General features: G+C 46.5%; 2 protein-coding genes across 2 annotated transcripts; one reads left to right on the plus strand and one right to left on the minus strand.

Moving 5' to 3' along the window:
* The first annotated feature begins 6,740 nt into the window (after positions 1-6,740).
* Positions 6,741-18,040, plus strand: LOC126527731 (uncharacterized). Its single transcript, XM_050175607.3, has 6 exons — positions 6,741-7,698; positions 8,543-8,694; positions 11,090-11,170; positions 14,002-14,040; positions 16,217-16,267; positions 17,302-18,040. Exons 1-6 carry the CDS (start codon positions 7,635-7,637, stop codon positions 17,329-17,331), a joined length of 417 nt encoding a protein of 138 aa, XP_050031564.1. The 5' UTR covers positions 6,741-7,634; the 3' UTR covers positions 17,332-18,040.
* On the minus strand, positions 17,961-20,131 carry LOC126527646 (uncharacterized). Its single transcript, XM_050175456.2, has 2 exons — positions 19,922-20,131; positions 17,961-18,420 (listed from the first exon to the last, which is right to left on the minus strand). The coding sequence occupies exons 1-2, from the start codon at positions 20,095-20,097 to the stop codon at positions 17,961-17,963; spliced, it is 636 nt and encodes a 211-aa protein (XP_050031413.2). The 5' UTR covers positions 20,098-20,131.
* Between the last annotated feature and the right edge of the window lie 7,617 nt (positions 20,132-27,748).

The raw sequence follows: 27,748 nt of genomic DNA on the forward strand, positions 1-27,748 counted from the left end.
AAAGAGCATAACTGCGATGTTGAAAGTCGTATTTGGCAAGAAGGCGTTTTTTGAGAGTCGAAAAAAAAAAACGCATCCACAACGTCAACGCCGACACTCATTTGCAAAAGAAATCGCGTTATGTCAATGTCACCGTGCAGGTGCGATGTTTTATTACTTGCAGTTACCCAATTTGACGTCAGAAAAGGTTCATTGAAGAGTGACAGATGGCCTTTGCTCCTGGGAAACATACCCAGGGTCACGCACCGAGCGGCCGCATGATATATACCCAATGGTATCATAAGAATCCAAGAAACAAAGACACCAAGGGCAGCGCATGGAAATTACTTGTACTAAATGCGAAAACACCCGTGTACTTAGATTTAGGTGCACGTTAAAGAACCCCAGGTGGTCGTAATTCCCAGAGTCCTCCACTACGGCGTGCCTCATAATCAGAAAGTGGTTTTGGCACGTAAAACCCCATAAATAAAATTACTTGTACTGACTAAATGAAATAAAGGAATAAAAAATAATAAAACTTAAAGTAGACGAAAAAAATTTGCAGTGGCTTAGCTCGGCTATGGCAGGATATATGTAGCGAAAGCAAAGGCATAGCATGGTTAGCCTTGGTTAATCTTGATTGCAAGTCCAGGTTAGTCTGGTTGTGTAGCTATGTTCCGGCGTTTAGCCAGTCGTTCGGCGCGCTGTTCGTCTGTTTCCTGGGCGATTCGTTTCCTCTTCATCTCGTTCCGCTGTCGATTCTAGGCCTCCTCCTGCTTATCAGAATCATCGCCGTCCATACTACCACCTCAGCTATGGTTGCGGCGCACGCGAGCGAGCGGAGGCGAGCGCAACGACGAGGAACGTGGTGTGACGTCATACCAAACGGCGGCGGCGGCGGAAAGGCGCGGCGCTGCGCAGCGGCGGAACACCCGTGGCTCGGTGCTACTAGTGGCGCATGCGCAGTAGTGACTAGGGAGCGAGAGAGAGAAATATCCGCGGCGAAGCGGGGAGGGGGGGGGGGGCGCGTTGTGACGTCATGTGCCTCCTCGGAGCACCGCACCGTGAAATCGCAAGTTCGCGGCAATTAAAGCTTTCGCTTTCAAGCAACTTTCCGCAGGAATGGAACGATCCCACGTGTTAGCCTTACGCGTGCGATGCTCTACCAACTGAGCTACCGCGGCGCCGTCTTCCCACCCACTTTCTGAGGTATTTATGGGCTAAATAACCATGGGAGTGTTAGCCAGCGCTACCACTAACAAACCTTGGCGGTGAATGTGGAACATCCTTTCTGCCGCAGGCATCACGAGCACGTGATCTTTTTGGATCTGGAATGCAGCCAACATTGATGCCTTCAGGTATCACGTGTGGGTTTATTGGCCAGTTGCCTTCACCCATCCCCGTCTATGTTACAAATCTGGTTGCAAAGTCTAACAGCGGATTATATACATACGTAATGTTTTCGCTATTGAAAGAAATGTAATTAAATTCGAATGCTGGTAAAGCGATTACTGGAAAAAATGCAGTCACATTGATCCAGATGCAACAAAAAAAAAATACGAGTGCCATAAAATATACCCAAGGCCTGCAGCAAGCGGCTTGGCACGGGCATCACATCCCTTATTTTATATTTGTAATACCATGAAACGGTATTGTCAAAAAGCTATTCTGTTTCCTTGTTTTCGTTTCACTTTGTCAATGGCCGCAACACGCCCCGCCTCGTTTATCATTGTTGAGTATACAGTAGACTCCTTTTAAGACGAACTCGAAGGGAATATGAAAATTTGTTCTTGTCAGAAGTTCGTCTTACCAGAAGAATAATTGGCAACATGACCAGGTGCATCCAAATATCTTACTTCAAAACGGTAAATGGAGTAGACTTAAAACGCGAGAAATATGACAAAAAGCATTTATTTAGCTGAACCTAATGGAAAACTGGAATGGAATACAACTATCAAACCCCGGCCCTCAGTCCCCAGCAGCCGCGAAGCAACTGACCACGGCGGCGGTCAGATCTGTGACGCAGCAGAGGGTGCTAAGAATCACTGGCTCCGGACAGTACCGCCATTGGAATCTGAACCTGGCAACGTTTAACGTTAGAACGTTATCTAGTGAGGCGAGTCTAGTAGTGTTATTGGAGGAATTAGAGGGTAGTAGATGGGATATAATAGGGCTCAGTGAGGTTTGGAGGACAAAAGAAGCATATAGAGTGCTAAAAAGCGGGCACATCCTGTGCTACCGGGGCTTAGCGGAGAGACGAGAAGTAGGAGTCGGATTCCTGATTAATAAGGATATAGCTGGTGATATACAGGAGTTCTATAGCATTAACGAGAGGGTGGCAGGTCTTGTGGGGAAACCTAATAAGACGTACAAATTGAAGGTCGTATAGGTCTACGTTCCTACATCCACTCATGATGACCAGGAAGTCGAAAGCTTCTGTGAAGACGTGGAATCGGCGATGGGTAAAGTCAAAACAAAATACACTGTACTGATGGACGACTTCAATGCCAGGGTAGGCAAGAAGCAGGCTGGAGACAAGTCAGTGGGGGAATATGGCATAGGCTCTAGCAATAGCAGGGGAGAGTTATTAGTACAGTTTGCAGAACAGAATAATATACGGATAATAAATACCTTCTTCCGCAAGCGGTATAGCCGAAAGCGGACGTGGAGGAGCCCGAATGGCAAGACTAGAAATGAAATAGACTTCATACTCTGCGCTAACCCTGGCTTCATACAAGATGTAGACGTGCTCGGCAAGGTGCGCTACAGTGACCGTAGGATGGCAAGAACTCGAATTAGCCTAGACTTGAAGAGGGAATGGAAGAAACTGGTACATAAAAAGCCAATCAATGAGTTAGCGTTAAGTGGGAAACTAGAGGAACTCCGGATCAAGCTACAGAACAGATATTCGGCATTAACACATGAAAAGGACCTTAGTCTTGAAGCAATGAACGGCAATCTTATGGGCATCATTAAGGAGTGCGCAATAGAAGTCGGTGGTAACGCCGTTAGACAGGATACCAGTAAGCTATCGCAGGAGACGAAATATCTGATCAAGAAACGCCAATGTATGAAAGCCTCTAACCCTACAGCTAGAATAGAACTGGCAGTACTTTCTAAATTAATCAACAAGCGTAAGGAATCTCACATAAGGAACTATAATATGGATAGAATTGAACATGCTCTCAGGAACGGAGGACGCCTAAAAGCAGTGAAAAAGAAACTAGGAATAGGTATAAATCAGATGTATGCGTTAAGAGACAAAGCCGGCAATATCATTACTAATATGGATGAGATAGTTCAAGTGGCTGAGGAGTTCTATGGAGATTTATACAGGACCAATAGCACCCACGACGATAATGTGAGAGAGAATAGCCTAGAGGAATTTGAAATCCCCCAAGTAACGCCGGAAGAAGTAAAGAACGCCTTGGGAGCTATGCAAAGGGGGAAGGCAGCTGGGGAGGATCAGGTAAAAGCAGATTTGTTGAAGGATGGTGGGCACATTGTTCTAGAAAAACTGGCCACCCTGTATACACAATGCCTCATGACCTCGAGCGTACCGGAATCTTGGAAGAACGCTAACATAATCCTAACCCACAAGAAAGGGGACGCCAGTGACTTGAAAAATTATAGACCGATCAGCTTACTGTCCGTTGCCTACAAATTATTTACTGAGGTCATCGCAAATAGAATCAGGAACACCTTAGACTTCTGTCAACCAAACGACAAGGCAGGATTCCCTAAAGACTACTCAGCAATAGACCATGTTCACACGATCAGTCAGGTGATAGAGAAATGTGCGGAATATAACCAAGCCTTATATATAGCTTTCATTGATTACGAAAAAGCGTTTCATTCAGCCGAAACATCAGCAGTCATGGAGGCACTACGGAATCAGGGTGTAGACGAGCCATATGTAAAAGTACTGAAAGATATCTCTAGCGGCTCCACAGCCACCATAGCCCTCCATAAAGAAAGCAACAAAATCCCAATGAAGAAAGGCGTCAGGCAGGGAGATACGATCTCTCCAATGCTATTCACAGCGTGTTTACAGGAGGTATTCAGAGACTTGGTGTGGGAAGAATTGGGGATAAGAGCTAATGCAGAATACCTTTGTAACTTGCGATTCGCTGATGATATTGCATTGCTTAGTAACTCAGGGGACAAACTGCAATGCATGCTCACTGACCTGGAGAGGCAAAGCAGAAGGGTGGGTCTAAAAATTAATCTGCAGAAAACTAAAGTAATGTGTAACAGTCTCGGAAGAGAACAACAGTTTACAATAGGTAGCGAGGCACTGAAAGTGGTAAGGGAATACATCTACTTAGGGCAGGTAGTGACTGCGGATCCGGATCATGAGACGGAAATAATCAGAAGAATAAGAATGGGCTGAGGTGCGTTCGGCAGGCATTCTCAGATCATGAACAGCAGGTTGCCATTACCCCTCAAGAGATAAGTGTATAACAGCTGCGTCTTAGCAGTACTCACCTACGGGGCAGAAACCTGGAGGCTTACGAAAAGGGTTCTGCTTAAATTGAGGACGACGCAACGAGCTATGGAAAGAAGAATGTGGATGTAACGTTAAGGGATAAGAAAAGAGCAGATTGGATGAGGGAACAAACGCGAGTTAATGACATCTTAGTTGAAATCAAGAAAAAGAAATGGGCATGGGCAGGACATGTAATGAAGAGGGAAGATAGCCGATGGTCATTAAGGGTTACGGACTGGATTCCAAGGGAAGGGAAGCGTAGCAGGGGGCGGCAGAAAGGTAGGTGGGCGGATGACATTAAGAAGTTTGCAGGGACGAAATGGCCACAGTTAGTACATGATCGGGGTAGTTGGAGAAATATGGGAGAGACCCTTGCCCTGCAGTGGGCGTAACCAGGCTGATGATGATGATGATGATGATGATGAATGGAAAAGTGTTTTCAAGCGGTAGCCTTGCTTGATTTCTTCCAATCTGGGATCTGTTTGGCGTTTCCGTGCAAATAGATGAGCAGCCACGAACGATGTCATCGCACCTAATGACCCTAAAAATCCTTCTATGTCTTCGCGATTCTGGAAAAAGTTCACTAGGGAGTTAAAGCAGGCGCCTGCCACCTCACAGGTCATCGGTGCAGACTCCAAGCTAGCAAAAGTATGAAGGAGTGCATTGAGCGCGCGGCAAAGCAACGCAACCTAGAGGAATGTCTAGGTGACGTTGAGTGAAGTGGGGAAGGAGAAACGAGGTTAAGCGTCGCGGAGGAGGAAGGTAGGCGCCGGAGCGCTGGGTTGATCACCTCTGGCAGTTACTACAGGTTTAGTTTGTACCGGGTTCGTCTCGTGTTAACATCGTCCTCGCGCGCCGTACGCTGTGTGTGAGAGTGAAAGCGTACGCGTTGAGACGACGATGGCCGCTCAATCTCGCGCGCGCAAGGAAGGAAAAGGGAGGGGGGAGCACGCCGTCTTTCGCCGCGCTAATGGCACCGGGGAGAGTAGGGAGGGTGGCCTAGTACTTCGGCTGCGCGCGATCGCGCGGGCTTTATCTTGAACGCGTCTGCTTTGGTAGCTCAGTCCAGGTGGGTCGATGGCTCGTAGGTTTGCGCGCGCTGTGTTCTCGCTGCTCAGTTTGATGGGGTGTACAGCGCTAAGGTGACTTCGCTCGCTGCTGCTGCCGTGATTCCCCACGCCAGCGTTTTGACAGCGAGCTTCCGCGGTCAGCGAGTGTGGTGTTTTCATGTTTGTCTTTGCGCGCTTACACCATGCTAGTCAATTTAGTTTGTAAGCGAATGTTTGCAAGGGGGCATTCTAATCCGGTGGCTGCTGCGCGTGGCGCGACCGCGCGAATCCTGTCTTGAATACGATCTGCGAATCGGATAGTCGAAATCGTCTGGCGTGCTATAGCACCCATATGCTTGCCCGTCACCCGCGTTCACGAAGTAAAACGTCACTTTCTCTTTTTGTTTCCTGCTCTTTTTTTTACCTCTGTCTACGGGCATGTGCGCCGCAGGCCTCAAGTAGGGTGACTTACAATCATCGTGACCGCCACCGCTACCGACCCTGGAGGCTAGGGTGCCTCGATGCGCGCGCCCGCTGCAGCAGTGCATCGAGGCACCCTAGCCTCCAGGATCGGTAGTGGTGGCGGTCACTACGAATGTTCGTTTTTACTGAAGAGCCCGTCTGAGGCGGTTCGTCTTAAGCGAATTTTTTGCATTGAGTCTACGGAAAACCAAACAAACGTTCCCATATTGTTCGTTATATGCGAGAATTCGGCTTAACTGAGTTCGTGTTAACGATAGTTCTCTATATTACTGAAATTTGGGTATTTTGCGTACCACAAACTTCAATAAGATCGCGATGCCCGCCGTAGTTGGTCACTGCAGGCATATGCATTGCATATGCACATGTGCATTGCTCGGAGTTCTTTAACGTGCATCTAAATCTAAGTGCGCGAGCGTTCGTGCGAAATGTGGCTGCTGTGACGGCGGTCACACCTGTAACCTATAGCTTAGTAGCGCGATGTTACGCCCCTAGAGTACCGCGGCTTATGGCACTCACCATTTTCAGCTGGACATTACCGCTAAAGGATTGCAAATGAAATATAAACATTGAGCGAAAGATATAATTACATTACACTCGCCCTCTTTGCGGCCGCAAGCTTAGTTCTCCGAACGATGAGAGGCACACATTTCTGCACAGTGAAAAATTCCACAAAGATTGAAAAGCGCGCGAGTTGTAACCTGTCTATATTTGGACCGCGCAAGAACAAACAAAACACGAGAAAGAAAGCAGGACAAGCGCTGGACACACAAAAAAAGACAGCTGTGGCCCTGTTTTCTTTCTCGCCTTTTGTAGTTAGCGTGCAGTAATGTGATTATTAGTCGTTCCTTGCCTTGCAGGTAAGAAACCGTGCTGTGTTCAAATGACGAAAATTTCAATGGCTAGCAAAAACGGTGCGGCTCCTTTTGGACAACGCAGAACCCAGCGAACGTAGATGACATCGAACTTTGTTACTCTCATTGAACACCAAAGAAACAACGCCAGAAACGCACGGCAGATACGCCAAGCGTCAGCGTCCGTGCGATCACGCGGGAAAGTCGGGGCTTTTTCATGGCGAGCGGTGATGCAAAGCCCCGAAAAAAAAAAAAAAAAAACGAACATTCAATTTTGCACTACACGCGACGGGCAAGACAAGGAAGCCTCCGTGCTCCTCAGAGCGTGCCCGCCGCCTTTGACGCATCTCCGCGGTCTAGAGGGCCACAAGACGTTGAATAATTCACGGTGCTGCCAATGTAGCGCGGTGTAGGTGCTCTCTGTTCCGACCATTTTTCGAGACGTGCTCAAGGTCGGTGACGTACAGCGTTGACGACTCCGTCGACTGAGAACTAAGGGATTCCTGTAAAGACGTGATCGAATCCAGAAGCATGCAAAAATAAATAATAAAAATGGCTCATCGAACAATGACGTCTTGGCAAACTGCGTGAACATCGTAATGATGCAATCGAATTCGAAAAGAAAAAAAAAATGCACGCAACTTCGTTCTCTTTGAGCGTGTATTGCATGCTTCACCAACCGTGCGAGAACCGCTTGTATTGTTAGAGGTCCCACGTCTGGGCATGTGAAGAGATCGAAGGTGGGCTCTTCTGAATCAAGATTCGTCGGGAATCTAGGATACCATGCGCCTCCGGATCTTCGACCTTGCCTTTCTTCTGATCACCGCCGCAATGGGCCCAATCCAAGGTGAAGAAACAGTTTTGGCAGACGCCCATGCGTAGCAGACGACCAATCATTCATCAATGGTTATACTGATGCCCTGTATGACATAAGGTAAAAGGTGAATCGTTTGTCGTGTCATTCGATAGCATGGTCTCTAAAGAATTGCATATACAGCGTTACTGAACGCTATAAAAAACTTGCTTGTTACCGACATACATTGTTTCCGACATGTCGTACGTCTTGTTTCAAGTGGAATTGGGCCTTATCTCTTGTTCTTAAGCAGCAGAGGCATGGAGGGACGTTTTGTTCAACAGGACGTGTGACTCGTTCCCGACATGCTCTTTGAAACCGATGAAACATGATGTACACGGCTGAAAACTTACCGGATGCCTTTGTGACTACGTGACATCTTGCGGGGAATCGCAGCTGAAATGAAATTTTTTGTTTATTCTGCCGATCGGCGCATCAGATGCGGCTTCTTAATTACGTTCCCAACCTGTGCACAGTGCTCATTGATGCTCGCATGTTGATGGCATCGCGTGGTTGATGGTATCGCAATCCCTTGTAGACCCAGCCTTCAGCACCCTGAGAATCGCTCACAAGTTGAGTACGTTGACTTGGAAGCTGGGCGCGAAAAGGCAGGCCGGCTAAACATGGACACAAACAGGCGTTTGTGTTTTCTTTCACGTTCTACTCGTTATTGTGCACTGCGTGCCTGCATTTTACTACCTTGAACAAGCCTGTATCGCGGGCACATGTCCAAGCGTTCTGGGCATTCTCATTAGCGCATGAAATAGGCTCTGAAACTATGTCTGTGCCTTCTCCTCATGTTTTGTATCTTCTTCTTTTTCTGTCGCGTGCGCTCAAGGGGATGCGGATGGTATGAAGGAACTGCTCGCAAGGGTGGTCGAAGAGAAGATAACGGATCCGTACAGCAAGCAGCTCTTTATGAGCAAGTATTCAGAGATGCGCGACTGCCTCTTGGACATGGCATCAATGACACCGGAAGTTGCCGTGCAGGTGGGTTGTAAATATTGCCTAAGCGGTTAGATAGCCGGTGGACAATTAGGGTTACGGAATCGGCGCCAACAGAAAGGAAACGCAGTCGAGGATGGCAAAAGACTAGCTGGGGTGATGGAATTAAGAAATTCGCAGGTGCAAGTTGGAATCGGTTGGCGCAGCACAGGGGTAATCGGAGATGGGAAGGGGAGGCCTTCGTCTTGCAGTGGACTTAAGATTGGTTGTTAATTATGATGATGATGGGATGATTATCTAGCAATTAACATACGTGAGCTGGCGAGTTTATTCCTGAGAAAAAGCACAGTGCATGAAGGGACAAACTATCGGGAGAACTGGAAAAGGAAAGTTTGAATGGAGTATTTAGCGCCATACAGCGGGAGAACCTAATAAACAAAACAAAAACGGAGCACCAACTATCAACTTATCTTTATTGTACGATTTTGTAGACTGAGTACACGAGAATCAGATACTTAGGTATTACTAATAAAGCAGGAAAAAAAGGCTTCACATTATCTTGTTCTGTCTAAAATATCAACACATGGCACATGGCAACACATAAGATTCATATCAAGGTTGTAGATGTTTCGCGCGTATCTAATGGCGGCCCCATCAGCCATTCCCAGTGTAAGCAATACACCATAATGTCGATTGATGGTGTTCGAACAGCGCAGTTTTCAAATCCTCAACGAACACTCGAAAAGCAATGGGCAAAATATTGAACCCAGTGGTGTATATATTCTTCCTTTGTGAAATCCGAAGAAAAATTGTATCTAGTGTAAGAAGTGGAAAAAGATAGACGAGAAGAAAGGGGGTTAACCGAGGGGCCAGATTTTTATTAGTCGTATCATAAAAAGCCAACAAACACTGACACCAAGCACAACGTAGGGGAAATTACTTGTGCCTAATAAATGAAATGAAAAAACGATAAATTATTGGAAATTAAAGTGGATAAATACTCAGCTTGCCGCAAGAGGGGAACGATCCCACTACGTGTGCAATAAGGCGGTCATGGTAAGTCGTTCATGCCATGAGACATGAACACATTTACATTAAAGAAAGCGGTGTGTGCATTGGTTCTGGCATAGCACCAATATTAAGCGACATTTTTCTCGCTTACCATGGCCGACTTATTGCTAGCTGCCTTGATAACACCCTGGTAGTAGAAGTTTTCCGTTTTGTGGATGACTTCTTGTTACTTTTTGCGTGTGACGGTCAAGGTTTCTAACCTGCTGTTTCAGATGCACTTTGCCTATTCAACGAGTGTGTGTCGCCATTTGTCCTGACACAAGAGCTACGGGTAGATGACTCGTTAAGGTTTTTAGATTTGCGACTTAGTATCTCTATAGATCAATTGTGCTGGATGTATGAGCCCAGAGGGAACAAGCCACTTTCGTCATATCTTACGGCCCATTATAAACTTGTTAAACGGGGCATTTTAAATATTTGCTTCACAAATGTCCTAAGCAAGTTTTGCTTCCACTCAATGCGCAGTCTCTAAGCGCAGGCCTCCAGCCTAACATATGCTGGGTACCCCGAGTGCTTGTTAGTTTCAGTTGCAGAAAAGATATTAAAGAAAATCAAGCTGGAAGACAAAGCACCAGCTCACAACGCTGCCAGAGACAAAATAAGCCAGTCGCGGTGCGCCCTTACTTGCACAAGATGTCGCACAGCTTGAATAAGATAGGCAAATGGGCAGAATTTGTTTTTTTCTGCCCCGTAAAAATTATCAGTGCTCTCTAGGCGTGTGAACGCTCATGCCACACGACGAAATATTTGCAGTACTAACCATAGGAAGCGCTTTGGAGCATGCGCCCTGGGTGTGCTTTACATGACTCCCTCGGATTGCGGAAAGAAATGCGTTGGCCAAACAGGAAGATGTTTAGATGAGCGATTGAAAGGGTATTTTTATTATGTTTACACAACCGTGCCAGGTCATCGTGGCATTCACTGCAGAGACTGCCATTGTTCCCTTGAATTTGAAAACTGCGTCGGGATTTCGAAACACCGAGAACAGCTTGCACGTCAAATCATAGAGGCTGACAAGATACAGCGACTGGTTGACGTTTGCATCAGCATGCTGTATATTGCCCTCACAAAAGAAAAACGAAATCAAGTATTTATTACTTTTGTTCATGTAAATAGTTCTGGCGATATCGCAAATAAACATCAGTTGTAGTCGGCGCCTATGTTGTGTTCTCCCTTCAGTCCTCATATTTTGAGCTGTGCAAACATGTCGATATTGAATCACCGACTCGCCCGAAATTCCACCTCATCAAATTCTATAAAAAGGCAGACCGAAACCCGGCAAGCAAGGCACTCGCGTTCAATAAGTTCAAAAAGCTCAAATCAGCCGCCCTTTGATATTTCTTTTTTCTTGCTTCTCAATTACTCGCAGGTCGTCAACCAGATGGTACCACAACTAAACGACTGTGGGGCAAAACTGGCGTCTGAGCCCGACGACAAGAAGCCAGCCGTGGTGAGAGTTTCAACCACGTTTCTGGTGGTGCGCCTGCTTGCGCAAGAACATTCACTGTATGGAGCTTTTATCAGTGCTAACATGCTTCCAGTACGAGAGACTAGTCTGACTTCAAAGCCCTAAAATTTGTGTATTGAAGAAAGGTGTACTGAAAAGTCATGTATTGAAAGGTTGAAACCAAGAAATCGTATGACCCGCTGAGTATGGGCTCAAAAAGCCAGTATCTGAGCGCACTCTCTTAATTTTCTCTAGGTCACCTGTAGAACAATATTCACGATGTGCGAAATATCTGTCCCTGCACTTAATGAATACCAAGGAATACGTTGTAAGCAGCACCAATATATAATACAAGGATGCTGATTGGTTTTTAAATTTGAAAGTCATGTCTACACATTACATAGGAGCGCTTCATCTGGGTGTACAGCTGTCGGAGAATAATGTTAGATTAGTTTTAACCGGCAAGCTACATAGGTGGAAGGCATTGCGTTTCTCTTCTATAGGAGTAAGGCGCTACGAGGCATGAAAAGAACGTTTAGAAAATGAATGTAGGAAAAAATGACGAGAAAGGTATAGTGAAGGACGGGGCTGATGTATTACTTAAGCGTTCGTTCAAAGAAACATTAAATCGCATGGCCACTGTCAGTACATTGAGGCTACGTTCAAAAGATATGCGCTATAGGTGCCGTCTGCTGTAGTAACAGGAGGCAGATGTCTATGAAAAAGCCTTTCACTGCGAAAGAAGTCAGGGACAGGGGAACTAGGTTTCTCGTGTCGGTCCTTTTCATTATGCCGTCGCTGTCGTTAAATCCACATCACCGCCCCCACCTTCCTTGTCAACATGTTGCAGGGAACATTCCGGACAAAGTCATCTCAAGGTGTCTCTCAGCGTTAAGCCAATTAGTGTTCAGGCAATGTTCTGACCCACTGCGTTGGTTAATATACTTTTGTTTACAATCTCATGTGGAGGATGTTGGCTGAGAATGCCGATCGCACGAGTACACCCAGACTTCACAGCACGTACAGAGACCACAGCGCATGCACCTTCGGACGCTGCAAAGAAACCTTTATTAAACGCGGCCTTCCAATAGCAGTCAGTTTTGTTCTTCTGGCACTGTATACATACGAACTTTAACATATCTCATTTCTAATGAATTGTGGCGCAACTAAAGAGGCGTCTTTTCAGGCGTAAAACGAAAGTTTTACTACCAGCCAGAAGAGCGTGACTTCTCGCTTTTATCAGTGGGACATGGAACTTTACTTGCATTTTTTTTTCGTCAGCCAGAGCGAAGTTTGACGGGATAGACAGCAAAGATCACGCAAAGGTTGGGAAAGGCAGCGAAGAGTGCTATTTCTGCGGCACCATTATACGGCCCATTTCGCGAAAATCCGGCGGGGGCGTGACCTAACATGGTACACAAAAATAGCCGATGGTGCCCAGAGTATAAACACCGTTCAATAAATGCTCTGATTGACGTCCAATTCCTCAAGGTCTAACACAACCCGACATTGTGTCTTCCCTATATGCAAAAGCTCACGCAACGCTTTCGGTGTGCGGGTTACCGTCGTCATCGTCTTCTATCACGCGCTAATGATCTTTCAATATGCGAAAAGGCACCACTCCTCCCCACATATCAATTTCTAGGCCGGTCCCCTTCGTTGGTAGGAGCCACATACGTGACAGGTATAAAGGCGGTTTATTCCGTTCGTCGAGAAGCAGCGACCAACGCGGCAACAGCAGCTAGGGCGCAGCCAGTGAACGAACTGGGCATGAGCCACGCGATGGCAAAAGAGCTTTTCAGCCTGCCGATCTTCATCACACAGGAAACAACAGCAGCAACACTCTGGACGCGAAATCACTATTGTATAATATGCGGTACACCACCAACATCACGTTTCAAAAAGGAACCGCGTGCAAGTTTACAACGTTCAGGACGACAGGCCGATGAATACGCGAGGGAAAACATTTCACCAAAGCGACTACAGTGCCCTGGCCTTCGGTCACATAAGAAGTCTGAAGTTTCTGTGTCCAACTGTTTTTTTTTTGCATTATAAAGGAGCCATACTTACCCCAGCCACCGACACTGTGCATCGAACAACTGTTCCCGCGGCAACGTTCATTATCTGGCCGACTGCGCTAAGCACTCGGTAATTATTCTGTGTCAACGCCCGCAAACTTGTGCGCGGACCTGGACGTCCCGTAGACTCTGAGATTTGTAGCTTACATGTAATCATCTCGGAGGCAGTGCAGTGTTGTATGAAGGCGACGTTGGGAGTATAACTTGGTTTTGATGATGTTGCGGCACCTGCTGCGGGCGCACAGAGTTTCACAGCTGGAGGAATGGGTAAATTTTGTTATTTCAATTATTAGGCAGAAGATAAATTTTCGTTTCTTAGGGACGGCGTGACTGTAAGTACGCCTCGCCTAGTAGGCCATTGAGTTTAATACGAACTAAAGACTAGGAAATAGGAAACAAAAGAAGGAATACACAGCGTTAAAACTCAGCATTGAACGCGTATTCCGCTATCGCTTAAAAAAAATCTGCATGGGCACAGGTCCGCTTTGCGGTGACTTGTCGAGGATGTCACTGCGCACTGAGATGCTAACTTTTCCGTTATAGTGAGTCACTGTAATGTGACCCTAAAGTTGCTAAACCGAAACGTCAACGGCATAATGTTGGCATTTGAACAGCGTTGCGCAGTATTGTTAACGAAATGATGGATGTGTGGTGGACGACGAAACGTATGTGTTCTTAACTTCGCGGTGTCAAGGCATGTCGACATGAATGTTAATAATGGCGATATTGTTATTCCTCCATTTTTATTCATTGCAGTACGTAACCTGTACTCAGGACGCCGCTGCCGAAGTCAAGGTGCGTGTCAACAAGAGCGGGACGTGGAACTCAGGTTTTCTAACATACGTATTCAGGATGTGAGCGGAACGGTATACTCGCTTCAAAGAGACACAAAATGTTCAGTGTTGCGTTGCTTATGTTGGGTAGCCGTGCATATACGTGGTGTACGTGGTGCACAAATTGCGTGCAGTATGCAGACGACCAAAATCACTCATACTGTGCAAACTACGGCTTACCTGCCTAATGAATGAAAACAGCGGTAGTTGGCGCTCACTCATTGTTAACTTTGGGTGTTCTTCGTGTGTATTAGCCGTTGTTTTCATTTCGGTTATGTACCGTGTAATTCATTCATGCTGGAGCTAAAAATGAACTATACATGTGTAGTTCATCATTTGGACTGTGCGAACTATTACCGTATCTACCGGTGTATAAGACGGGCATTCTTTTTCCTTAGTTTTTCCGGTGACACGTCTTATACAGCTTAAAAGCCTTGTATGTGAATTTTTGCCCTAATGAACATAGGAGGTGCCGCATGGCTGCACTAATGACAAAGGCGAAAGTCAGAACAGGGTTCAGCTAGATAACGTTCACTTGACATGAATAACACAATTTCATTTTGCGCTCACAGACATTCGTGCGAGATGAGTTGCTTTGATTGCGCCTAATCATCGGGTAATTAGCGGTGCGTAGTAGCTGAGTGCGTCAGAATCATGCAAGTTCGGCACTTTGCGGCGAAGATACGTGCGTGCGGAGCCTCTTGTAACTCGTTGCAAAGTGCGCAATATTGTATAAGATGTGCGTCTTGTTCAAAACGTGCCTTATATGTAAACTTTTTCGTAAAAATAGGTGCCTTAGGCGGCAAGTGCGTCTTATACAAGAGTGCGACTGGAAAATACGGCATGTTCTTACTTAACAGGGAGCACAAGAAATTCAGGAACAGGAGAGACATGTACACCGCAGAACTCTTCGCAGCTACACATACCGATGGAAACACTACACACGCCCGACCTTCAAGTGGTTATATTGCGCGTGTATACATAGCGAGAGCAATTGTCTTGTCCTCCTTGCGCACTTGAGCTTATTTTGCAATATTGCTTCCGATATGTCGTATCAACAATGCCTAATTTCTAAGATTCTCCAAATCGGCGAGGCTACGAGGAATGCTCATCGGAGTACCAACGCCGATTCTATTATTCAAGACAAACGGAGAAATTTTCCAAATAGCAAACGATTGAGACGATGTCAATAAATTTTTCTGCAAGAGCCCTATTATTGCTGATATATTAAAATGTTGCGCCAAAGTTCGCGGCAATCGACAACCGAAAAAAAGAAAACTGGAACGTAGTTTACCAATAAATTCGCTCAATACCAAGAACAGTTTAAGCGCATCCAATTAATCAGTGAATTCACACTTTACCTAATATTGTTACAATTAGTTGTGGGTTCTACAAATGCCCTGTTCACAAATCATGGGTATATATGGGAGTGGTGCACATAATTAAAATTTTTGTCTGCTTTACATTTCGGAATTGTGATACAGAGTTATGCGCTGGGTACTCAAGCTTTCTTGGAGTTTTCAACAAGTTTAGAATAAAAAATACAATAATGTAAATAGGGAATTCCTTCCTACAATCAATGGATATATATATGCACCAAACATTACAACAACATTTGTTTCGAATTTGTTGATAAAAATGATTTCTCCTTTCACATGTATTTGTATAAGGCGCTCCCGAGCTATAGCTTCTTGTTAAGCCCGGATGCATGAGGTTTCTATCTTGCGCTGTACGAATAATATAGGGGCATAGAAAGATGGCAAAATATAATTGATTAGAAAAACGTAAATTACCCGACATGCTGATGGTGAGAAAGCCTTAAATTGTTGACAATGGTCCATTAGATCCCGCGTGGATACCAAAGTATTTCATTATCTGCGCTGTCATCGTGGTTAGGTGATGGGAAAGGAACGCCTCCCTCTGTTTGCATAAAGACCGTGGCCTAAAGACCGTAAAGATTTGCAATGTGTTCAGCGACTGGTGAACGCATATTGCAATTATGCGCTGGACATCCATGACTTGTAATTAAGCATTAACTACACGCTTAGAGCGCGCAAGTTTCCAATTTGCTGGCTTTAGCTGGTAGAGCTGAGCTTCTCTAATACTAAATTAACCTACTTCCCTTTTACATTTTTTAGGCCAACAACGGAATGAATGATGAGGACGGGAAGATCTTCGTCGACGGAATGGTACGTCAACGTTTGTGAAGACTACAGAATGATACAAGGGCTTACAGTTCCACTTTATCTAATCACAGAGGACGTGTGGCTGAACGCTGTCTGATCGAGTATGGCAGCAGACACGTGCTTCCTAAGTTACTGTTCAGTTATCTTTCCGACTTATGCAATTGGCGTCGCGACTCATACACTCTTGTCTTAATAGTTTAAAAGCGTTCAACTATTCACAACTGCGATCCATGAATCAGAGGTTGTAGTTTCTATGAGAGGCGATAAAAAGGACAACAAGCGTGAAGCATTAGGGGGCATGCAAATGACAGTTCAAAAATTTTTCCCCCTACTTTAGTCGGAAACGCTCCTCTAATCGGCAGTTGCAGTAACACGTCAGAGGAAGGAATAACAACGTTTTTTGGCCTAACTTTTGAGGTAGTGAGGTGACTTTAAGAGGGCTAAAAATGAAATGCCTTGAGAATTTACTGAATGGAAAATAGGCATTATGTCATTCTTGATAAAGCAACTTACACTTAGACTTAGCTTGGCTCTGAGAAAAGAAAATTTCATATCATTATTATTGTAGAAAGAAAGAAATAACATAGGAAAAAACTCTATTTAGGCTTTCTTCAACTATGCTGCATTGAAAGTACAAGTGTGTCGTGCGTACATATCGCTTCTCCTTTCAAGTTCTTCAATATTTCTATCCTTTCTTTATTTTTTTCCTTTTTTTCTTCTCTCTTGTATTACCCTTTTTGATTGGTTATATTCTCTCTTCTTCCTTTTCTTGCCCCTTTTAAACTTAAATTTCAACGTACAACCTGTAATTTCGCTAACGAAACATCTTCAGTTTTATTTGAACCCTTTCACTCTTGTACTCGAAAGGCCAGAAGTAACAAAAACAAGCAACTTCTATAGATAGATGGAATACGACGATCTCCTAAGTAAAAGAAAGTAGATAAGACAAAGAGTTCAACGAAATATAGCATATTACTAACCAGAAGTTGACTAAAATGGCAAAGGTGGTGGCTTGCGTTCTTCCTTTTCGGTTTCAGGAGTGCCTGAAGAAGTCACTGGGCTTTTGACTCCTCCAGGAAAACGCTTTAAATGGACAGCATTGGTCCAAAAACGCGCAGCAAGATGGAATGAGAGGTGATGCTGAGGAGAAATTGGAGTAAACGCATTTGTAGACCCAGAAATCCTTCACTGTAATGAAGTTCACAGGAACAACGCTTTGTCTTTTCAGAAACCTGCGGAAAACCCCTAACTTCTTCGACGTTGTTTCTGCGCTTACTTAATCTCGCTTGTGTAGGTGGTCTACACGTTGCAGGTAACAAACCAGCAGAATTTTCCACCGGAGCCACTGCAAATGCAACGGTAGGAACATCGACGTTACAAGTCTTCTACGCAAGTAGCAAAAGTTATTTAGCATCAGAGCATATAAGGCCACTGGAAAAAGAAAACTGACCCTTTCCTGTAGTTTTTCGGCAAGGGAAGGCGGTTAACACTGGTATACATAAAAAAAAAAAAGAACACGAGGGACTCAACCACTAGCAGTTGTCGCTGCAAAAACTCATCAAACATTTTATACTTTATACATCACAACACTTCAGCCTAAGCACACTGGCCCTGTTCGGTAAAACAGAACAAAACAGTTTTGAAATTAATTCACAACTTAAGAGCACCCCGTACACAATCTCCATGTGAGCTTGCGTCAGTGATGGCGCTTAAACTTGGTGGTGTTGATCACAGGGTAATAAAATGGCAGCTCATTTCCTGGGCGCATGCTGGTGAGGTCTTCGCCCCGGTCCTTTCTAGCCGCGAGCTCGGCGACGCTCAGCACGGGGGCGTCCAGGGGCACGAAGGCGGAGGTTCCGAACAGAACCGAGCGCGCCATCTGTCCGAAGGCATTGTCGAGGTCCCGGATGTTGGTTTCGTTAAACGTAGCCGCGTGCAGTGGATCGTATGGTGACTCCCCGCGGTGAAACGTGTACAGGTGGATGGTAAAGGCGTTCCGCCAGTACGGGTAGGCGTGAGGCTCGTACAGAACGCCTAGCATGTCCAGTCCGCCTTCGATGCCGTACTGCATTCGGTGGACAAGATGCGGGTGCGTAGTGAGTACAGCTTTGGTGGGCAGCTGGCCGGCGTTGTAATACCAAAGTGAGTCGTTGAACCTGCACAGTGGAAATCAGAACCGCTGAAGTGATAAAGTGGCCCCGTGTTTCTGCGTGCTTCACAACAAACTTTTTTTAGAGAGAGGTGCGGCGTATCTAAGAGGCTCTGCACCTCCACACCGCCACGCGCAGCCTCCTAGTTTGCTTAAAGGGCCCCTGAAACGGTTCGGGCAAATTTTGTAGACGCGTAGGGTACAGCTTAAGTATATAACAATCGAACCACAATTTAAGTGAAGCGTTACGTATTAATGGAGCTACAAGCGATTAGAAGTTACCCTCCTCCCTAGCCATGCTTTTCCTCCTCAACTCGTTCGCCGAGCAATCGGCGCTAAGCTCCGCCTTCACTGGTTTGCGTCACGATGCGACGTCACATCGTCCACTTCCGGTTGTTTTGGAGCCCGACCCCGCCCGCGCTAAACCTCTCCGCTAGCCGCTTGGCCGTCGACCTCAAGCGAGAGCTATCGAAGCAGCGTGCGTTGCGACCATTCAGTCGTAGTGCCGAACGTGTCTGGTATTCCGGTAACCGCAGGCAAGCTGGTCATTTCGGCAAATGGCTGGAGGCATAAACTCAAGCTGATGAAGGAACTTTAGCGTAGACTTACGTGAGCGGCCTGATCGGTCTGCACGCTCCCGCCATTTGTTGGCGCAGCGCTTAACCAGCCACACAAAGCGCTAATATTGCTCTAACCAAGTGTAAAACATTTTAAACTTTTATGAAAACAACGTGCTGATGATTACAATCCTGCGAAAAATACACACCAGCAGCAAAGAAGAATACACTTCGTTACTGCTGCTGTGTATGGTTGAGCTCTGTGCCACCAGGTGGCTGCACCATGCAGACCATTCACATTTGCGCTTCTGTTCATCCCGTTACGGCACAGTCAAGCGGTCAGACCCTATCCCCTTGCGCTTGCGTTTGCCCTAATACCGGACTCGCGAAACGCTATTGCGTTAGTAATCTCCGATGTTTTTCCGATGTTTTTCTTTTTGTTTATTTATGTGTGTTTGAGAGGGTAAGTGTGTGGACGCCTAACCTAGTTCACCTATCGACTCCCTAAGCCTTAGTACCAAGGGTTTTCTCTCAATCGCATGTCGTAGTCTACGCCTGCTGTTGATTCACACTGAGAACTCAACTTCTTCTGCAAAGGGCCTGAGAATGACAACCTTCTTAAACAACAAGAGCCTCCATTGCTCCACCTCAATATACAATCCTGTTGCGTATGGTTTCCATTGCCATGTTCGCGCTTACGTTGGGCATTCGTCTATTGAACTGGCACACATGAAATTGATGTATCATAGTGGAGTGCCAGCGGTTTCCGTGTCCATGCGTGGGCACTGTGCGGTAGCCTTACCTTCTTTTTTTCTCTCCAGAGTGAGCTATGTTGGCTGGAGGCATCATACTAGATGGATTCTATTCGCTTCGAACCGTCGACCTCACTTCTCAAGGGGAAAAAGTAGTATCGGGAGTAGTAAAGTAGTAAAGTAGTACCGCCCGACTTACTGGCGGTAGGTCTCCAGGTAGAGCCGAAGGAAGCGCGAATCCTTGTGAAAGAACATCATCATGTTTCCCATGGCGTTGCCGGGCTCGAAGTTGATGGTTGCCTCGTATCGCAGGAAGCGTCGCAGGGATTGAATCACGAACACGTCTCGGTCAAAGTAGTAACCTCCGTAACGCATCAGAGCTTTGATGCGGATCACGTCGGTTGCGTGGTAAGATACCTGCGCGGCAAATGCAGGTGTGAACCAATTAAGTCGGCAACGATTGCAGCAAAACACTGTGCCACATGCACAAAATTTATTCCCATTTAGGCCCTACTGCTTCCGGCAACATGCAGTCGCTCACATTACTTTGAAGCCTGGGTGAATATTAAAAAAGCAGGATTTAATGTCGGGAATCAAAGCTATAACTTCTAACATATCGCATAGCTGTAAGTCAGGCTTAGCATAATTCCCTATGCTGGTTCGAACTCAGCGCTTCACAAGGTGCCCTTGCTGCAGAGTAAGGCGCCGAATGGCTTGTACGTTTGCTGAAGCGCATTTTAGGAAATCTATAGCAAGAACGAATACCGTTTTGTGGCAATGTGTCCTGCTACAGCACATTGATCAATGCTTAAACATTTTCAGGAGCTTAAACCACATCGGGTAAATATTTTCATGTGCCTTTGAGCACATCGTCCAAGCACTTATTAATTTTTAGTCTTCATCTGCAGTGCTACCTAAGAAGACAATGCTGTGAAGCATCTTGCAGTACTTTACAGACAAGGTGCATTTTTTAAGGCTATGCAGAAATTTCGTGAAAGCTCTATAAGAGTAGCGAGCGCGGTATCTTGCACAGGAATGTCTCGACCAGGCAGACATAATTTGCCCCCAAATACGACGATCTTCGAAAGAATAAGTAAAAGAAACATGTAAATGAGCTTTGTGCTCCGTGAATACCTTATCTCCGTGAACGAGCTCCGTGAATACCTTAAAAAAAAGATATTTTCTAATTGTTGAGACGAAAGAGATTCTACATGACTAACTACACGTCCTGAATGAAAGGCGCTTTCATGCGCGGCCAGAAAAGCGTTCCTAATTGTTTGCGAAGTTTTCAGCCGAAAGGGCCCTGCGAAGAAAAAAAAGTAGTGTGGGGTATTTGTGGCGTTTTTACCAGTGTTGTGACCGTCCTAAACGCACGTCTCGAGAAAAACCAAAAAGTTCTTCCATAGGAATCAACAATTGAATGTATGCAATAATTCTATTAATGCACGATGTGTAATGCGTATACATCAATACAATGAATAACAGTGTTGCTATCATTAGGAAGCAGTCACGAAATCAAACGCAACATGCTACATACGATAAGAGGCCTGCGGGTTAGGATGGGTCATGGCCACCGCATGTGATGAGCACGAATCGAGCAAACTGGCAAGATGAGCGCAAATTAGCTGGCCCGACATCAACTCGCGGTAAACGTATTTAACTCGATTCAACTTCCTAATTGGCTACACATAGGGCTATGACGCACGGCCTGCGTCATCGTGGGAATTTCGAATATTAGAGCTCCCGGAGCGCCACATGGTAGTTGTATGTTCCAGTGCTCGTAATCCCTGGCTACGCGTGGGGCATGCATCGCGCTTCCTTCAAAACTCACCAGAGGTAGCTGCTCTACTATTGTCTACTATTACTTCTTGTGTGTTGGCTCAGCGCGCGTTGGAATGACAGCTGCAGCAGACGGGGTTAGCTAAACGTCGTGTTTTTTTAGAGCGCAGCTCTTTGGCGTCCGTTCCTGGGTTTCGCGTCGTCGTCGGCGTTGTCGTCGGCCTCGTAACCAGCTCCGCCCCCCTTTCATCCCCCCAGCGCTAGCAGCGACCGACTGATACCGCTGGATGCCGCTGACGCCGCTAGAGAGTCAAGATAACGTGACTGCATAGAACACCGTCGCCGCCATGCAGAAAGAGGAGGAAAGGGTCCCCCCCCCCCCCTGTTCTTGTGTGGCGGATAGGGTGCTCTTCAGTTGCCGACGCGCCGGTTATTTCACGTAGGCCCCGGCACGTCGACGAATACGTGACCACCTTCCCACGGCTAGACCTGGTTCTTAGCGCTGCGGAAGCGAGGGTATCATATTGTTTGTGTCGGCATCGGCGGCGTTGTCCCTGAAACCAACTCCGCAGCTGGGGTTGACTCACTATCGGCGTCAGCGGCATCAGTCAGTCGCTGCTATCTCTTCCCTCCTCCCTTTATCGTGTTGTCCGCTTGCTGCGCGCGCTTCTGCCCCCATCGTTTGCCGCTGGGTGTACACGCCGCCCCCCTCCCCCCTCTTCCTGCGAGTCTCCGGTTGTCAAAGCGCCGGCTCGAACTTAATTCCTTTCTTCGCTCCTCCTCCAATGCAACCCCTGTGCGGTGGCAATCAGAGAGCCAGATCGGTGGCGGCGGATCTGTATATGTGCACCGCCCGAGCCGAAATTGCCGCTGCCGTTCGCCCTGTGCGGTGGCAATCAGAGAGCCAGATCGGTGGCGGCGGATCTGTATATGTGCACTGCCCGAGCCGAAATTGCCGCTGCCGTTCGCCACTGCGAAATTATCTGCCAGTTCTTTCTGAGCCATGAGCGAGACGACCGATGGAAGTCCTCCGTCTGCTGCTGCTGCTGCTGCTGCTAAACGAGCTGCCAGAGCAGAGGCCCAGCGCCGTCGCCGTCAGAATCCAGAGGTGCGTGCCGCCGAAGCAGAAGCTTACCGTCGCCGCCGTCGAGATGATCCAGGAGTACGCGTCGCCGAAGCAGAGGCTAAGCGCCGCCGCCGAGAAGACCCTGCCGTTCGCGCCGCCGAAGCGGAGGCTCATCGCCGCCGTCGAGAGCAACCAGCAGTAAGCGAGGCTGAAGCAGAAGCTCATCGCCGCCGCCGAGAAGACCCTGCAGTTCGCGCCGCCGAAGCGGAGGCTCATCGCCGCCGTCGAGAGCAACCAGCAGTAAGCGAGGCTGAAGCAGAAGCTCATCACGGACAGGGAGCAGTACATTTCGGTTCTCCGAGCAGGTACACCTCGTCCCACCGTCATGCTACCCCGTACCGTGCAGCAGAAGCGGGTTAATTACTTTAACCCATGGGTGGCGTCCGTTCTAGATTCAAACATGGATCTTCAGATCGTGATAGCGCATACATGTGTTGCTCGATTTCTTTGCCTCAATCTATCGAAAAGGTGAAACAGCTTATTTGCTGCGCTCAAATTTCGCATTAGGAAGTAACGTAATCGTCGGTAATTTTTTTCTTTTTGGCTCCAAACGGCTTTGCGAAATGACAATCTTAAGCAAGTCTTGAACTAGAAGTACAATACTTTGAAGTGATTACGCGTGTGGTAGGTACTTCTGAACCTGTGTCTTCCGAAAACTAAAATAGTTTAAAAATACTGCTAAGGAAAGCGTGATAAACACCGCCGCAGGTACGTAAAAGCCAAAAGCACGAAGACTAGACAAATCCATCTACCATTACCCATCGTTCCCATGGTACCGACACGATAGCAGCGCCACAGTTCCCTCTACTGATCATTGTGGGAAACACCTGTAAATTGTACGGACATAAGGCTGTCCGGCTAAAGAGCACTTACTTACCTTTATGGGAATGCCAAAAATCTCAGTGGGGTAAACTGTTGGGATGAAGGTGAAGTTGATGCCTTCTAGAAAGTGAGTATAGTTCCCTTCAAAGCCGCAAGGACTGCAGTGAACGTATATCTTCTCGGGCCGATGGTTCAAATACATGGAGCGGAAGGTCACCACGTCAATAAACTCCAATTTGGGCGAATTGTACCTGCGCAGATGTCAAGAGTATTGCATTTAACAGCGGATACCTGCTAAGGCCGCGTTACAGACGTGCTTGCTAACTATGAAGCGAACATTGCAGAGTAGTACATGACTTAAATGATATTGCGCGACATAATAACGACACGGACGTGAGAGAAGACGACACACCAAGCGCCAAGCTTGGTGTGTCGTCTTCTCTCACGTCCGCATCGTTTTTATGTCGCGCAATATCATTTAAGCAATGGATTACCAACTTGCCCGTAATGCTGCTCTCATTTAGTACATGGCGTGCCATTCATGTTTAAGTGTTGACTGCAACAAAACTTGCCGCAGCAACGTCGCATTTGAGTTCCACCCGAAATTCCTTTGCTCGCGCGATAAAAAGGAGCAGTAAACCAACAAATCGCACTTGCAGAGACAAAGACGCATCATGGCGGCCATGCCGTACTTCCATTTCCTGCAGCATCAATTCCGATGTATGGAGCAGAGAAAAGCATGGTCTTCGATACCGGCTTCGGTTACTCGAGGGACACCTTACCGAGCCTGCCATTTTATTTTGCCACATTTCCGTGTTGCCAGATTGCTTTGTGGTTTAGGTGCGGCATAAAAAAAGATAGGACACAACTTGTTTACCAACCCTGCTGCGCTCAAAATTTTCCAGCTGGCTATGGGAGATGCAATGGATACTTAATGCGCGAAAATTAGGTGATATTGTCCCGTTTACGTAATACCACACATCAAATTATCACCGTATGGTGCTAGAGGCTTTAGATTGATTGGGTAATGGTTGCCACCTACACAAAGAAGTAAAGCTGGCGGAAACACCATACTCTGCACATTTCTCAGTCACGTGATACTGAAGCTTGCGTGAAGCGGGTAAGCAAGTGCCAGCAAGTGCCACGCAACTCTTCATACGCTACACAGAATTTTGCACAAACCATACACAACCATTTTACACAAACCACGCACGTGACAGCGCTTCATACTATTTTTGGTATTGGCCCGATTTGCTTCGACAATGTATCAAGGGTGGACGGGCATACTTTAGAGGGCCGATTCTACAGTTGTTACCTCGGCGTAAGATTGCCTAAAGCAGACGTGGCATTCATCAAACCCAAAAATTCGCATAAGAAGGTTTGCTTTATTATAGGAATTGTGCTCTTTGTGGTGTAAATTTCCTGCAATGAGAATACTCCGGTATCCTGCATTCGTCCCTTAGTAATTCCGCAAAAAAGTACGGCCGGCAGCGTGGACATAAGCAAAGATATTAATGCAAACAGCAGTGTCCTAGGTATGAGCCGTGCCGCAGACTTTAGCAAGCAGGCACGGTCAGGACAGTCCGGGAGGGTCCGCAAATAATGACTCGCTTTAAACCGAGCGAGAAAACGTTGGTATCCTTTAAATGTCTTCACTTCTCAAAAGAACAAGGAGCGAGAATTTTACAACAGGCCTCCTTTAACTAATATTGATAGCTGTATAATAGCCACAAGAAGGGCTCGACTTCTCAAATTATCTGACTCACCTTACCAAGTGCAGTATGTTCGGAACTATGTTATCGCTGTACCCCGAAATGTTGTCCGCGTTGTAGAAGCTCCTTGGAATATGCTCCCTTTGCGCCGGAACGTTCTTTTGTGGGTAGGTTTGAGTGCCGTACAACTTCAAAAGGCCGTAGATTGTCCCAGCAACGACGAAGAATATTAGGAACGCCAGGACCACGCCATACCTAAAGAAAGAGGGTGGAACACATCACAGTCACTGCAATGTTTGAAGAATCAAATTATTGATGTGACATCGAACAACGCTTCCTAGATAGCACAACGCTGGTGCGCTTCGATTCCTGACGTCATGCTATCTTGCCCGTATGCCATAGAAAACATAGAATGCTCCTGTCTATGCCGCGGTGATTTTGTAGTCATCGCTTTCGTCACAATTGGCTTTGGCAGTGGCTCATAGACATCAGGTCTGTGCACTGTGCTGTATGACATCGCGCTACCTAGGCCGAAATTTCTAGTGCTGGGCCCGGCGTGACCCAAGCGGTGACGTCGAAATCACCGCGGCTTATCAACACCACATAGATAGCAAATAGCGTGTTCACTTCGATTCATGGCGTCATGCTACCTCACGCTTAATTTCGATTGCCGAGGCGGGAGTGACGATTGCAGTGACGTCAAAATCCCGACGGCTACTCGGGAGCACCCCCATTGAATTCTGTGGCAATCGGGCAAGGTAGCATGACATCACGGATCGAACTGCACCGGCCTTGTGCTTTTAAAGAAGCGTTGGCATTACAGTGTAAATTTCTGTCCACGAAGCATGACGTCATAAAGCAGAGTGGACAGGCCTGCTACATAGGCGGGTTTGCTTCGTACCGACCTCCTAGTCGGGCAATGAGTAGCGATGGTCGGAAAATTGGTTTGTGCACTACACTTTTGCCTCCAGTCTCTCCTCTTCGCACAGCTAATTCATCTTTCTTCTTTTGGTACAAATTCGGATCTCATATTCGGACCTCGGAGGGGCTCAGTTCTCCGCACGTTTGTCGAATACTATACGGACAAAGGCAAACTACGAATATATTGGTAGGTTACTGTGCAGTTTTAGCCTATTTAATTATGCATAAAGAGAAGTTTAAATGTCATATTTACATACTGAACGAATTGGTTAGCTTGAAAAATATCTTCGCCCGAAACTTGAGGATGAAAATCTGCATAATTGTGTTTACGTCAATTCTGCTCGGCCATTCGACAACAGTGTTCCATCATAAGCTTTAGAATCATTAAACCAATAAAGTTCACTAAAGTTCACTAAAAATAAGCTCAAGTGTTTTGCATGCAGTAGACGTTAGAGAGAGCGGTCGGTAGTTATTAGCAGAAGATTTTACACCAGATTTAACTATAGGGATAACATATGCTCATTTCCAATCTTCTGGGACGCAACCTACGTCAAGTGACTGCTCAAATATTAGTTTCAGTAAATATGTTGATTTTTTGTGCAGATGCATTTCAGAAGTTTGGCGCAAGTACCGAACAGACAGACAGACAGACAGACAGACAGACAGACAGACAGACAGACAGACAGACAGACAGACAGACAGACAGACAGACAGACAGACAGACAGACAGACAGACAGACAGACAGACAGACAGACAGACAGACAGACAGACAGACAGACAGACAGACAGACAGACAGACAGACAGACAGACAGACAGACAGACAGACAGACAGACAGACAGACAGACAGACAGACAGACAGACAGACAGACAGACAGACAGACAGACAGACAGACAGACAGACAGACAGACAGACAGACAGACAGACAGACAGACAGACAGACAGACAGACAGACAGACAGACAGACAGACAGACAGACAGACAGACAGACAGACAGACAGACAGACAGACAGACAGACAGACAGACAGACAGACAGACAGACAGACAGACAGACAGACAGACAGACAGACAGACAGACAGACAGACAGACAGACAGACAGACAGACAGACAGACAGACAGACAGACAGACAGACAGACAGACAGACAGACAGACAGACAGACAGACAGACAGACAGACAGACAGACAGACAATTAGTTTTGTTTGGAAACTGTATGGTTGATGTTTTTCAAGTTTTGGAATTTCACGAAACTCTTCTGTAAAAACTTACGTTTCAAATAAAAAATTAATGCCACTGCTTGAAGTAGGTAGATATAATTTTGTACAAACAAATGCGATATCTTCCAGGAAAACCACCCGAAAACATCTCGCGTGAATGCACTCCAGCAGCGCGCCAAGAATTAGACGGCCTGAAGAGCACGAACTTTCGTAAATACAACTCGTTTGGTATCTGCGGCGGCTGCGAGCAAATCCAGAAACACTTCAGTTAGCATCGAAACTTGTGTGCGCGAACGTTACTGCCTTGCGCTTGCATTGAATGCAGCCGCTTTAGACTGTCATCGAACGCGTTTCCTGGTGCTGAGGGGCGGACCGCCTTAAGGACGAAGTCACTTTGCGTTGTGTAAACAGCTAACAGAGGAAGAGGGAGAGAGAGAAGAAAAACAC

The sequence above is a fragment of the Dermacentor andersoni genome, chromosome 9 (assembly GCF_023375885.2).
Source record: "Dermacentor andersoni chromosome 9, qqDerAnde1_hic_scaffold, whole genome shotgun sequence".
In the NCBI taxonomy this organism is placed as follows: domain Eukaryota; kingdom Metazoa; phylum Arthropoda; class Arachnida; order Ixodida; family Ixodidae; genus Dermacentor; species Dermacentor andersoni.